The following is a 13,571-nucleotide window of genomic DNA, read 5'->3' on the forward strand; positions in this document are numbered from 1 at the left end:
GCAGCTCTGATGGTGAGAAGCTCCCTTCTCATTTTCTTCTTTCTTCATGGCTTTACTAGGGGGAAATCCTGCCTGACCAATTTGGTGGCCTTCTATGACAGGGCTACAAAAGTGATGGACAGGGGTGAAGCAGTTGAGGTCATCTACCTGGACTTGTGCAAAGTGTTTGACACTGTCCCACATGGCATCCTTGTCTCTAAATTGGAGTGTCATCAATTTGATAGGTGGACCACTCGGTGGATAAAGAACTGGCTGGATGGTCACACTCAAAGAGTTGTGGTCAATGGTTCAATGTCCGGCTGGAGACCAGTAACGAGTGGTGTCCCTCAGGGATTGGTGTTGGGACCGGTCTTGTTTAATATCTGTGTTGCTGACATGGACAACGGAATTGAGTGTGCCCTCAGCAAGTTTGCCGATGACACCAAGCTGTGTGGTTCTGTTGATACGCTAGAGGGAAGGAATGCCATTCAGAGGGACCTTGACACGCTTGTGAGGTGGGCTGATGCCAACCTTATGAAGTTTAACCATGCCAAGTGCAAGGTCCTACACCTGGGTCGGAGCAGTCCCAGGCACAGCTACAGGTTGGGCAAAAAGGAAATTAATGGTAGTCCTGCGGAGAAGGACTTGGGGTGTTGGTCAATGAGAAAATGAACATGAGCCAGCAGTGTGCACTCCCAGCCTAGAAAGCCAACCGTATCGTGGGCTGCATCAAAAGGAGCGTGACTAGCAGGTCGAAGGAGGTGATCCTGCCCCTCTACTCTGCTCTTGTGAGATCTCACTTGGAGTATTGTGTGCAGTTCTGGTGTCCTCAATATAAAAAGGACACAGTACTGTTAGAACAAGTCCAGAGGAGGGCCACGAGGATGATCAGGGGACTGGAGCACCTCCTGTATGAAGACAGGCTGAGAAAGCTGGGGCTGTTCAGTCTGGAGAAGAGAAGGCTGAGTGAAGACCTCATAGCAGCCTTCCAGTATCTGAAGGGAGCCTATAGGGATCCTGGGGAGGGACTATTCATTAGGGACTGTAGTGATAGGACAAGGAGTAACGGGTTGAAACTTAAACAGCAGAGGTTTAGACTGGATATAAGGAAGAAATTCTTGACTGTTAGGATGGTGAGGCACTGGAATGGGTTGCCCAGGGAGGTGGTGAATGCTCCATCCCTGTCAGTGTTCAAGACCAGGTTGGATGAAGCTTTGGGTGATATGGTTTAGTGTGAGGTGTCCCTGCCCGTGGCAGGGGGGTTGGAAGTAGATGATCTTAAGGTCCTTTCCAACCCTAACTATTCTATGATTCTAAGATTCTTGCTTGCACTCATGCCCCATTTACTGTTGTGTTAGCATTGCACTGTAACATTCTTCCTTTGTAACCTTCTTTGACTGCTTTAGAGAGAGCAACCTCATCCCCTCTTGACCTTTGTTTTGTTAGCTAAACAAACCAACCCGTTTTACTCTCCTCTTACAAAAGAAAGTTTGCTCTTCCCTGACCATACTAGCTTACTGCACTTGCTTCACTCTCAGGTTTTGCCATTTCTGGTTTCTCATCATGTATCTGTGGAGAAGGTTTCTAATTGTCTGATTTCTGAGTTTCTGGTTTTGGAGGAATTTTTCCCATTAAATAGCTGTATAATTTAATTCCTGTGACAGTAATACCAAAAAAGGACTTGAAGTAGTTACAGCCTCTGATGTGTACAGCTATCCCAGATGATAGGAAGAGAAAGTGAATGGATTTTTTTTTCTTATTTTCATTGTTTCTATGTTGCATGCAAAGTTTCCACCAATACTGATTAGTGGTGTGGCCTTAGTCAGCTTTGATACAGTTTATAAGGACAGAGAAAGTCATCAGACTTGACCTTCTAATTGAACATATGGTTTATCTGTCAGAGGTGTTATATAGTTTTTTTAGTTACTAAACTTCAAATGAAAGCTTAAATTAAAAACTGTTGTTTTTTTGTGGGTTTGTTATTGCAGACTTATTACTGGAGTAGTTTTTTTTTTTTTCATGAAGAATTGCTAATTTATGGAACGAAGAAACCACAGAAATTCTGTGTGTACCGATATTCATTTCAGGTTAAAAAGTCTTCAAGTATCAAGTAGTATTTGAGACTGTGTTTTTGAAGACCATTTTCTCCTGGATTAAAGAAAAAAACCAAAAACCGTCCAAACAAAAATAATCAAAAAACCCACCACAAAACCAGCAGCTCACACAGAGTATCTCTCTATATGTTTCTTTAACTAGATTTCTGTACCTATAATATATGATATTTTCAATAAGCAATTGTAGTTTAGTGGTGAGAACGAGACTGTGGCAGGTTCAGCAAAGGAAGTCAACTCATTGTCAGTTCTGTTTAACCTCGGTGTTGATTTTTTTGTCAAAGAATTCAGTTGTGTGTAGATAGGGAAAGCTTGAAAACTTAACTTCAATGGTTCATTAAAACTTTGAGCATGAAAAAGACTTAAAACCTTTAATTTCCTTGTCTGTCTTGGAATCTGTATGTATTTATTAGCAGCGATGTCCTATATATTGCCATCAGTGTGGTGTAAGAAAGGAGATAAAAATTAGTAAGGAAATTACAGTGATCTCCTGGTATGTATGTATTGTATGTAATTCTCTAAAATATCATCTTGTGAAGTCAGCAAATCATGACTTCAGTCTCCTTAGTATATAATGTAAATGTTTCCAGGAGTCTTTTTACTATTACCAAAACTGTTAATGCAGGTGCCTGTCTATAGTAAGTAGTCACATACATGTCGAATTCTTTTGTTTGCCTTCATAAACACCATATGCAATTTTTTATTTTTTCATTTCGTTAGTATAATAGTGGGTTGTAATGTGTGATCTTCACAAAGTTTTGTTGTTTTGGAACTGCAGTTGAAATTATTGTGATTTTTTAAATTTATTTATTTTTTAAGTAGTATGGACTTTGTTACAGTTTGGATCTTTATAGTTAGTTTAAACTGAGTGAACAAATTCCCTTTTCAGTAGTTGAATGTAAACTGTGCTGTTTTACAGGAAATAAATGAGCTAGTTCTGTGGTGGCTAAACCTTTGCTTCAGCTACCTTTTCTGAAGATGGGTAAACTCCCTTTGTGAGGGCGGTGATACAGTTTCTGGTAGTAGTTTGAAAATACAGTAGTTATTATTAGATATTTTCACATCAATTTTGAAATAATGACTACTTTTAAATTATACCAAGGTTTTGTACTTGTCATATTGTTTACTCCTTGCTTTCTGCATCTGTAATTTACTCGTTTTGGTTTTGCTATACTCTTATATGAAAAATATCTCCTCCTAGAAAACTGGAAAGTGAATATGCAGCTATAATTAATTACATGGGTATGTGTACGAACTAATAGAAGATTTGTTAACAGTTTTGAGTTGGTACTGTGTAACCTGAGCAGATTGTCTTCTAATTGCCTTATTTTGTATTTTTTTGGTGAATGACTCTCCTTCTGAGACCAGAAGCTTGCCTTTTGATTGCTTAATATCACTGAATATTTAAAATCTACATTGTTCTACTCAGTCTTGACAAAATTTACATAGTATACAACTGAGGGTATGGTCTGTGTTTCATTTATATTACTGAATTTAAAATTCTGAAAAAGTAAACAGAATTTTCTTTTGCTTTTTTTCATTTCTTTTTCTTTTTTTCTCTTTTTCTCCCCCCCCCCCCCTTTTTCTTTTTCTTTTAGTGCTTGGGAGATGGGAAGTAATGATAGCTGGCACCTGAATTGAAATATCTGTGTAGGCACTACTATCCCAGAACTTCAGGATGAATGGGGATATGCCTCATGTTCCCATCACTACTCTTGCAGGGATTGCTAGTCTTACAGACCGTAAGTATTATTCTTTTTCTTGACTTTGCTATGCTGTTTTGTACCTCTTTTGTAAATATCTGCATTTTCAAAATACTAAAAATAGTTTTATTTTAAAATTTCATAGAGGTAGAATTGTTCAAAATCAGATTTTGCATTAAAAATGTTAATTTTCTCATTGCTTTAATTTTGAAAATATATTCAAATAAAACATGCTAATTTAAACATGAAGTGAAATGAATTTTAAAGAAAAAATCCTTAAGGAAACTTGAAACAAAATACAGGAATTAATTGTTTCATAGAATCACAGAATGGTTTGTGTTGGAAGGGGCCTTAAAAACCATCCAGTTCCAAGCTCCTGCCATGGGCAGGGACACCTTCCACTAGGCTGGGTTGCTCCAATCCCTATCCCACCTGGCCTTGAATACTGCTACGGATGGGGCATGTTTGTTTGGAATATCATTCATTAGTATGTCTGGGTACCCCTGAAATAAAGAAAACCAAATAAATTATAAAAATGCTTCTCTAAAACATGCATCATCATGATCACCAAGGCAGAGTGATAGAGGGGGAGAAACAGAAAGAGAGGTATACATTATATAGGGGGAAAAATACTGTAATTCCACACACACCCTTTTTTTTTTAATAAAAAATTTCAAAACATGAAAGAGCCAAAAGAGTATATTTTGCTTGAGGCTTTTTGGTTTTACTTTGGTTTGGTTTGTTGTTTGTTTTGGTTTTTTTTTTTTTTTATCCCAGTGCTTCAATCAGCCTGGGAACTTGAAGTCAGTGTCAGCTTGTTTTTATGGACCCAAGAAAGTGATTTTTCTCTGTAGCTAGCTTTTTGGACTCTTCTGGCTTACTTTCCTCTTGTCTGTGTAGCTCTGCAAATTATCCAGTCTGGGCTTATAAGGTACACTTCTTGTAATGTCTGCAGACCTAAGAATGCCCTCTGAAAGTATAGTGTACTGATTCATAAGCTGATTGAAATATTGTGATGGGTGTTTTAATTAAATCTTTTTTGCCAAAATTTATGAATAGGTGTATTGACTTAGATAACATTTTAGTAATCATACCAACCAATGATATTAGCCTCTTCTTGAGATGATGACTTACATATGAACAGATACAAGACAAGAATAAATAGAGAAATTAATTAGTGGCTTAAATTGGTTGGTGTTTGTTTTTTTGGTGGATTGTTTTGGGGGTGGATTTATTTTTCTGTTTGTTTCGTTTTTATCTACCCTGACCATACAAAATGGGAACATTAATTAAAAATGAAGATCAGAGTAGAAACCTTAAAGTATATTCTTAGTGCACTTACAGTACTGCATGCAACTACAAGGATTTTGCATTTCATTTTTTTATTAATGCTTTTGGCTTGAAGAGAAAGCTGATATATATAAGTAGCTTAATATTCTGGGACGTTTAAAAGTATGCTTTTATTCATAATACTTGCTTTAGCACAGTTAAATATTTACAGTAATATAGTAATATAGCTTTTAGACTTGACTGCATTACTTTATTTAAAACAGCGTCCAGCATTTGTGTGTGTGTGTTTGATCAAAAAAAAAGTCGAGGTATCTTCTTTATATTTATATTTTAGATGAAGTTTTCTTACTTAATCATGTGAGGGAGTAAGAAATATTTCTGTGTTCCATGAAATGGCTCTTGAGCTCTTTTCTGTTATCTGATAACAGTTTTGAACCAGCTGCCTCTTCCATCACCATTACCTGCTACAACAACAAAAAGCCTGCTTTTCAATGGACGTATAGCTGAAGAGGTGAACTGCCTTCTGGCTTGCAGGGATGAAAATTTGGTTTCACAGCTCGTCCACAGTCTCAATCAGGTGTCAACAGATCACATGTATGTATTTTGAACTTCAGCTGCATCATATCTGTATTCCTTGAAATCAGAATTAACTGGATGAGGATGGAGAAGGATGTTTGTGAGAATCTGAAAATTAGAACATGCGGAGTAAAATTACTAGGCTTGCTTAGCAGATGACTGCTATACAAGAGTCAAATATTTTAATCAGTCTGAACATTAATAATTGTCCTGCAGCCTTTATGCATAACTGTGGGAGATACTTTATAGACATGCTGCTTATTGTATGCTTGGTTAGTTACGAGTGCAGACTTTGTGGTTTTGATTTTGCAATACTCATTAATGTTCTACTTTGATTGATAATGCACGGAGACAAGTTGTATACCCAGTATTATACAGAAAGAAAGTTTTTTGAGACACCCATGTAAGACCCATGTCCATTCTGGTTAGGTATTGAACTTACATATTTTAAGAATTGGACCAGCAAGTATGGTAATGTGTTCTCTTTGTGTTAATTTTTCCCTTTTTCTTTTTTTCCTTTTTTTCTTTCTTTTGTTGTTTTTTTTCCCCCCCTTGTTGTCCTTTGACTTTTCTTATGTTGGCAACACTCTTTTCCTGCATGTTCCAATAAGTTGTTTAGATCAAGTGAAAGTAGCTTTTAAAAGTTCTTAAAGCAAACCATAACTGAAAGCATGGATACACTTGTAGAAAATACATTACATTTTTTTATATATTTAAGAGAGAATCCTGTGGTGTCAAAGATATTCCAATTTCCCTTTTTAAAACAGATGATTCTCAAAGCAGTGGGCTGTAACCTGAATGTTATACGTTCATGCGTGTGTTAATTTTACTCCTACAATAATACTTTATTGAAGTTATGCCAAAGCATACTTCTGTGAGGAAGATCACAACATAAAAGAGGGCATAAGAAACTTTTTATAATAGTCTGAAACTGACAGACATGTAAATAGAAGTGCATTGTAGCAGAAAATAATTCTAAAGACTAGTAAGAATACCACTTGTGCCACTTCTTAAACAGAAGAGAAAAAGAAAAGCCATACAGGCAGGGAGCAGTGCTTTGCAGGCTTGGTTTTGTCTATTTTAACAGTAAATTGTTTTCTTTCATTTTGGTTTTGTTTTTTTGTTCTTTTTGGTTTTGTTTTTGGTTTTTTTTTTGTTTTGTTTGGTTTTGTTACTTGACTCATAGTTTCTTATAATTTGAAATGCATTTGCCTCTTTATTTGCTTACTTCCACAATTCCAGAGAGTTGAAAGATAACCTTGGCAGTGATGATCCAGAGGGAGATATACCAGTCTTGCTGCAGGCTATCCTGGCAAGGAATCCTAATGTTTTCAGGGAGAAAAGCATGCAAAACAGATACGGGGTACAAAGCGGTAAGGACTTTTGATTATTTATTATTGCATTTTATGTTGTTCAGAAGTTTAGGGGCCTGATACTAACCACAAATTTATATGGAGTCCAACTGTGATATTTATGCATTACCTTGTATTTAATAGTGATATAAACCTGTGTACCGTAAAATCTTCTGAGAGTGATTGATTCTAGTAGAATAAGCATGCAAAATACACTACAATATTTTTCTAAAAATAAATTTAATTTCACTACAAACTTTAATCTGTAGGGTGATTAGATTTTGTTTTTAAAGTTTATTTTCATTTTTATGGCTGCATTTGTATATTTGCCTTAGCAAATAGTTGAGGTTGGAAAAATATGCCTTAATCTTACTGAAAATCTGTATGATTATAGTGTATTATTGTAGCAGTAGTGAACTATGGCATAGGTGGGAGAATTTCCAGAGTTTCCTTAGTGTGACGGTAAAGGTTTGCTTGTACTGCAGAGATACAGATAGAAGTGTTACTGGAGTCCACAGAGCATAGGAAGTATAAGGTGGTTTTGGACAGGTGAAATAGCAAAAAGAGATTGTTAGGTTTTGTTCTTCTGTGCCAGTGAGTAAAAAACCAATCAGTATTTGAAAATAACTTAGTAAGGGCAGAACACATGATGTTACTTAAAAGAAGGCCTAAACTTCCTGGAATGAACATGTGAAATGCAGAGCTAGATATTATTAAGTTTCATTGATGCATTTACATGTGCTTCACAGGGGGAAACATTTTTGCAGCTTGATTAAGTAGGTTAAGGATAATCCCAATGAAATAAAAGCCCTTATATCTTTGATAGATGTGTTTTGGCCATCCTTGAAAGAAGATATTGATACAGAATAAAAAATAATTAAGCATGAAATTTAGAAAAGTTGGTGTTATTTTAGTAAGTTAAAAAGTCTCTCAGAAGAGATCTGACTTTTAAACTCCCTTGAATATTTAATTTTATTTTATATAATTCTGGTTACTTGTGTGAGTACAAGAATTGAAATATAAGTGTGAAATCTGAAAACTGGAAAGAAGGGGAAGAGAGGAAAATCACAGCTATAAGCAAAGTGTTTTAAGAGGAAGAAGGCCCTGGAATAAATGCCTGGAAAAGCTAGGTGAAGTGCAACTTTATTTTTAATGGAAAAAGGGGACACTCTTAACCAGAAAATATGTGGATCTTTAAGTTAGATGCTGGCAGATTGTGATAGACTTACTAGCTATGCCATTGCCCATTCAGATCTCTAAGGCCAAAGGTGGCTGCACTGATGTGTTGGAAAGCAAAGGTTGGATTTTCTTCTGCTTTCTGAACAGATAATTGTAAACATTGTAGGGTTGTGATTTGTAGAACAATTGGGGGTTTGGTAGAGATCTTAGGTGATGATACATTTTGCCAGCTAGAGTGAAATTCAGACTCTTTACTAATATTTCAAATTCGCCTTTTTCGCTTTCCTTTTTGTCTTCTGAATATTGTCTTTCCACTTTCTGTTGAGTCCAGCATGCATTGAAGTCACAAGTGGGTACTGTAACCCAGTGTTTGTAATATCCACAACTGAGAAGCAACAAAGGCAGTGGGACCCCCTGAGGACTCAGCCTGGGATGGATCTCTGCACCCTCATCCCTTGAGTGTGTCAGTTTCAGCATTAGTATGGACAAAGTGAATTCAAATTAATTTCTCTTAGCTTTCATTTCTGATGCAGGAAAATGAAGATCACCTAGCTAAAGAAATACATTAAACATGGAATAAAGTTCTTGGTTCAATACAGTTTCTCAGGAAATAAAGGCATCTTCAGAAAGCTAAATACTATGTTAGGAATTCTTGTGAATATAAGCTAAAGCACAAGCAGAATTCTATGCTGATGGGTTTTTTTCCCAAGTTCATACTGATCTGTATTTAGTTCACAACTGATTTTTAGAGCAAGAAATTGTTTTAGTTATAATGAACAAATAGTGCAAGAAGGATGTATGATCTGGACACTTTACTTGTAACCTGATTGGGCACCCTTTACTTCCCCCTACCCTCCACTGCTGGTATATTTAATTTGCGGTAACATAGCACAAGTGCTCAAACTGTTATTCCCTGTCTTTAGATAATAGTCCTATTGTTAAGACAGTCTTCAAACGTGCTAGGTTTTTTAGATTAGATTTTTAGTTAGGTTTTTTCAGACTGTTTTCTATTACCAGGTTGTCTGAACAGACTGATTCACACCACCATGTGGTGTCAGGCCTAACTGTGTACAAGTGCACAATGTTAATTTTATTTTAGAACTTTTCATCAGATGACACAGTTTTGGATGTCATCTTGCAACTATACCTTTCTTGCATCTTATGGTGTATGAGTGGAGTGGATTTCTTTAGAATAATTTTTTAGGATTTATTTAGAATTGCTTTCAGTTTTCATAATATTTTTTTCTCTTTTCTCTGTCAAAACTTTGGCTTTGTTTTTCAGCAGATATGTGTTGGAAGATAAACTAAAATAGGATATTGCAATAGGTTAGTATTCATAGCGTCACTTAGGGTTGAAGAGGGACTTACAATTCCCTTCAAGCTTTTTATCAGAACTTGTGAATTTTGGGGTTTATAATCATATGCATATTTCTGTAAACGTAAATGACCTGGATAATTTTTTTTGTTTGTAGAAAAATTCAAGTGTATGTGCCTGTAAAAGGGAAAAATTCTGAAATAAGAGTGTATATTTAACTGAAACTTCAGCTGTTGGTGAGCAGTCCTAGATTAAACATGCTGATGCTGTAATACAGTTTAATCATACAAGACTTCCTGTCACCTCGAGCTGCAGTTTTGTGTAGTGCATTCTTTAGCATTTAGTAATTTAGTAGGAAAGCTAAAATGGATTTATGAATGTCACCTTTTTTCCAAGAAAAACAAAAAAAAAAAAGAAAAACATATGCAAGACTGGAAGTGTTATAAGGAAACTCATTGTAATAGTGTTACTACTAGGATGATGTTTTCTCAAACCTGAGCATTTCTGATATTAGAATCATAGAATAGTTAGGGTTGGAAAGGACCTTAAGGTCATCTAGTTCCAACCCCCCTGCCATGGACAGGGACACCTCACACTATTCAAGTTAATAATTTAGGTTAAGTTTTTAATATATATGTAATTATACATATATATAAATTATGTATATTAGGTTAAGTTATATATATATATAAAAGTTAATATTTAAGGTTACATTTAGAAGAAATTCTTAAATAATTAAGGAACAGAAATGCACAGTGAAGCCCTAGATCTGCTGCTTAGTGATATGACAACAATGTAAAAAATGTACAAGAAGGTATGTTGGTGCTAATGGCAGCAAACTAAGTTCAACTCCTTTTTAGACTAAATATTTGAGGCATTTACTTATTTCTTATTTAACTGTTATGAGGTATGGTTGTTATCTGTCTCAGAACTTTGGAGGCACTGGGGCTTTCTTGTTGTTTGGCTGGTGTTAGTTGTTTATTTGTTTTATTGTGGGGTTTTTTAATTTTGTTTTCTAGGTTGTTTTTTTTTTTCTTTAAGTTACTGAGGTTTAGCCTCCTGTATCCATCTCCCTCCCTCAACAGAGAGAGAGAAGTGAGAGCTATCTGTCACAGAGTAATTTTTAGGTGTTTTGTTGGTTGGTTTGGTTGGTTGGTTGGTTGGGTTTTTAATGGTATTAAAATTTGATTCATTTCTGTATTTCCTGTGATTCTTTTAAACCAAAGCCTGTTGAGCATCTGTGGTTTAAAATGTGTCTTGAAGTTAGGGAGGAGAGAATACATAGAAAATTTTTGAAGTATATTAAAAGCACAATTTTTGCTTTACATAGAATGAAACTTTCTTTTTATATTTCGTGCTCATTCAGGCACATTCTGACAGTTTACTGTACGTGAATGATGAGGGTTGATTGACTAAAATACCCTATCTAGCTGGTGTTGAGAGTGGCAGTGAGAGGTGAGTGAGAAGTGGGCATGCTGCAGCAAAGCATCCCTGGAGTCTCCTCCTCGCCTCTATTTGACGCAACCAGTGTCCATAGAGTCTGGTAGTCCCCTTCTGTTTCTCGGGACAGTGAAGTGTCCTCTAGTGAGATCTCCGGGATTTTTTTCAGCACAACAGGGGACTTCTGCTCTTGGGCCAGTTTTCTTGTGCTAATGTACTTGGAGTGCAGCACTTCACACCTATTAAGGGTGTATTAAGGGGTATTAAGGGATGCATTCCTGTGTGATTATCACATCTCTGCTGGGGAGAGGGGAAAAAAGAGGGTGACAGACCTCAGGTAGGATTTCTGAAACTAGTTTTGCAAAAGTGAATACCACAGTAATTGAAATCCATGATAGCAATTGAAGGATTGAAAGCTCCCAAACACTCTGCACTGGGGACTCCTGTCAGCCTTTTGCCTAACTTTTGTTTTAAAATATTTGTACTACTTGCTGTGGCTTCCCAATCTTCAGTGTGCACATGGATTCTGACACTGCCATTTAGCTGCAGTACTTTAAATTCTGTCATTAAAATAACTTAAAAGTAATTTTTTTTTGTTTCTGCATCACTTCAATTTCCAATGTAATGCTGTTATTAGGGAATTCTTTATTCCTGTGTCAAAGAGAGGAAAAATAAAAGATTCCTTTAAATTCTCCATAATAGGCAAGTTAGAATAGAGTATTTCAGTTGAAGGGACCTGCAATGATTATCTGGTCCAACTTTCCAGCTGCTTCAGACCTGAAAAAATGTTACAGAAAATTATTAAGGGACTTGTCCAAATGCCCCTTCAATTAGTTAGTTTCAAGCACTTTGGTACTTGTGGCTTGCCAGCTAGTACAACTCCAGAATTTCTAAAGCATGACTGTGGGAATCTGCAGGCTACAGGAGCTTACAGCTGGAATATTGGTTCTGCTATGCAACTGAAGTATTTCAGCACCTTCTTTGATAACATTACTTACAAACGGTAGTGGAGTTGGAATAGAAAGGTTTTGTCCCTAGGTAGGAAGGAACCACTAAGGATTATGGTAGTGGTGAGGACTTGCAGCACAGCCTGAGATGGTTGTTTGCTGTACTTGCTTGAAAAATGGGAGATACATTTTCTGTGTTCTTCTGACTTGAAAAGTTTCAAAATCTTTTACTTATTGGCACAACGAATACTGTACAAACCAGCCTGGGGTTTGGAATATATATCCTGTTACAAAATGTTTCTATTTACTGGTAGGTTTTGGCTTGGAAAGCAGTAAAGAACAGAGGAAAGAACCACTGTTAATATATAAAACTGAATTAACACGGCCTTAAGAGCACTTCCGTATGTCATGATGTAAAATGAACATCTTAAACAGAATCGATCATTTCTAATGATCATTTCTAGTGTTTTCTAACACTAGAAATGGATAGATGATGTTAATGGCTGTAAAGTTTATAATCTTTTTGTATATAATAATTTTTGAACAGAGAGATTTTGTTGATTTAAAAGGAAATGTGTATAAAGTAATGCCGCTATTTCTTTTTAATAGGGATGATGATGTCACAGTTTAATATTTCTCAGAATTCCATGCGTGGTAGTCCTGCATCTTCCAATTATCAACAAACCACTATATCACATAGTCCTTCCAGGTAATGTTTTCTTTTAAATGGGGTGGGAAGGGCAGCCAACTGCAAATTCTTCCTACACTGAAAGTCAGTTATTGTTGCAAGCATGTGAGTGGAAGGTGCTAAGTGTCAAGACAAATTTTGTAGTTGACGGAAGGGTGTGTTCCTTCATCTGGCAAAGAAACCTTTTTGTCACTGATTTAATCCTTGTATTCTGAGGATTAGTCATGATTCTCCTCTCTCAATTGCTTCCAGAATTCTGACAAACTTTTTTTCCTGCTTAACAAGTCTCTTCACATCTCCTGCCATCCCTCCACATATTTACCTGAGGCAGAGGCTGAGGCTGGTGGCAAGAGGTTAATAGAGAAGAGGCTAATGTGTTCCAGTATGTGTAACAGTACCAGTGTGGCAGGAGGGTGGAAAAGAAAGCTTGTAAAAGCATGGAGTACTTGTTAACATGTTAACAGTTATACTAAAGGCCACTCAGAAAAGGATAGGCATAGTAGTTTGGCAAGTCTTCCAGCAACATCCTCGTCAGCTTTCTGTTTTTTTTTTTTTTTAAACTTCTGAGTGCTTTCAAGTAGTATGTACTATAATCCACGCCTTTATTCATATAATAAAGTACACTGGACTGGAGGAAAGAATTCTGCATGTTGACCCAGTTACTGGGTTATAATGTGCATTTATTATTGCCACAAGCCTAAGTTATTTTTATGGCTTTCTATCTGTAGGATCAGTCAAAGATAAAGCCAAGGAAAGAGTAAGTTGTATTCAGTGGACTTTGTGTCAGGTCCTACCTAATTGCCTACCACATTCCTATATTTTTGAAATCTTCCAGGAGAAATCATACTTAGAGCAGATGGCTCCTTGTTAATCCTACTGACCTAGTGGTTAGTTAAAACCTAGCTGTCACTTTCATTAGAACTTATAGGACTAACTTATGGAAACTGCAGATCCTTTCTGTAGGTGGAGGCCTTAGGAATGCTTTTTATTC

The 13,571-nt window shown here is 36.3% G+C and overlaps 1 protein-coding gene across 1 annotated transcript in view; it reads left to right on the forward strand.

Annotated features, from left to right (window-relative positions):
* Positions 1 to 13,571, forward strand: part of NIPBL (NIPBL cohesin loading factor) — a 152,613-nt gene that overhangs the window by 54,223 nt on the left and 84,819 nt on the right. The window contains 4 exon segments of the mRNA XM_034072647.1: positions 3,689 to 3,832; positions 5,512 to 5,677; positions 6,902 to 7,032; positions 12,502 to 12,601. Coding sequence (XP_033928538.1) covers positions 3,769 to 3,832; positions 5,512 to 5,677; positions 6,902 to 7,032; positions 12,502 to 12,601 — 461 coding nt within the window. The 5' untranslated portion in view covers positions 3,689 to 3,768.

Source organism: Melopsittacus undulatus, chromosome Z, assembly GCF_012275295.1.
Source record: "Melopsittacus undulatus isolate bMelUnd1 chromosome Z, bMelUnd1.mat.Z, whole genome shotgun sequence".
In the NCBI taxonomy this organism is placed as follows: Eukaryota; Metazoa; Chordata; class Aves; order Psittaciformes; family Psittaculidae; genus Melopsittacus; species Melopsittacus undulatus.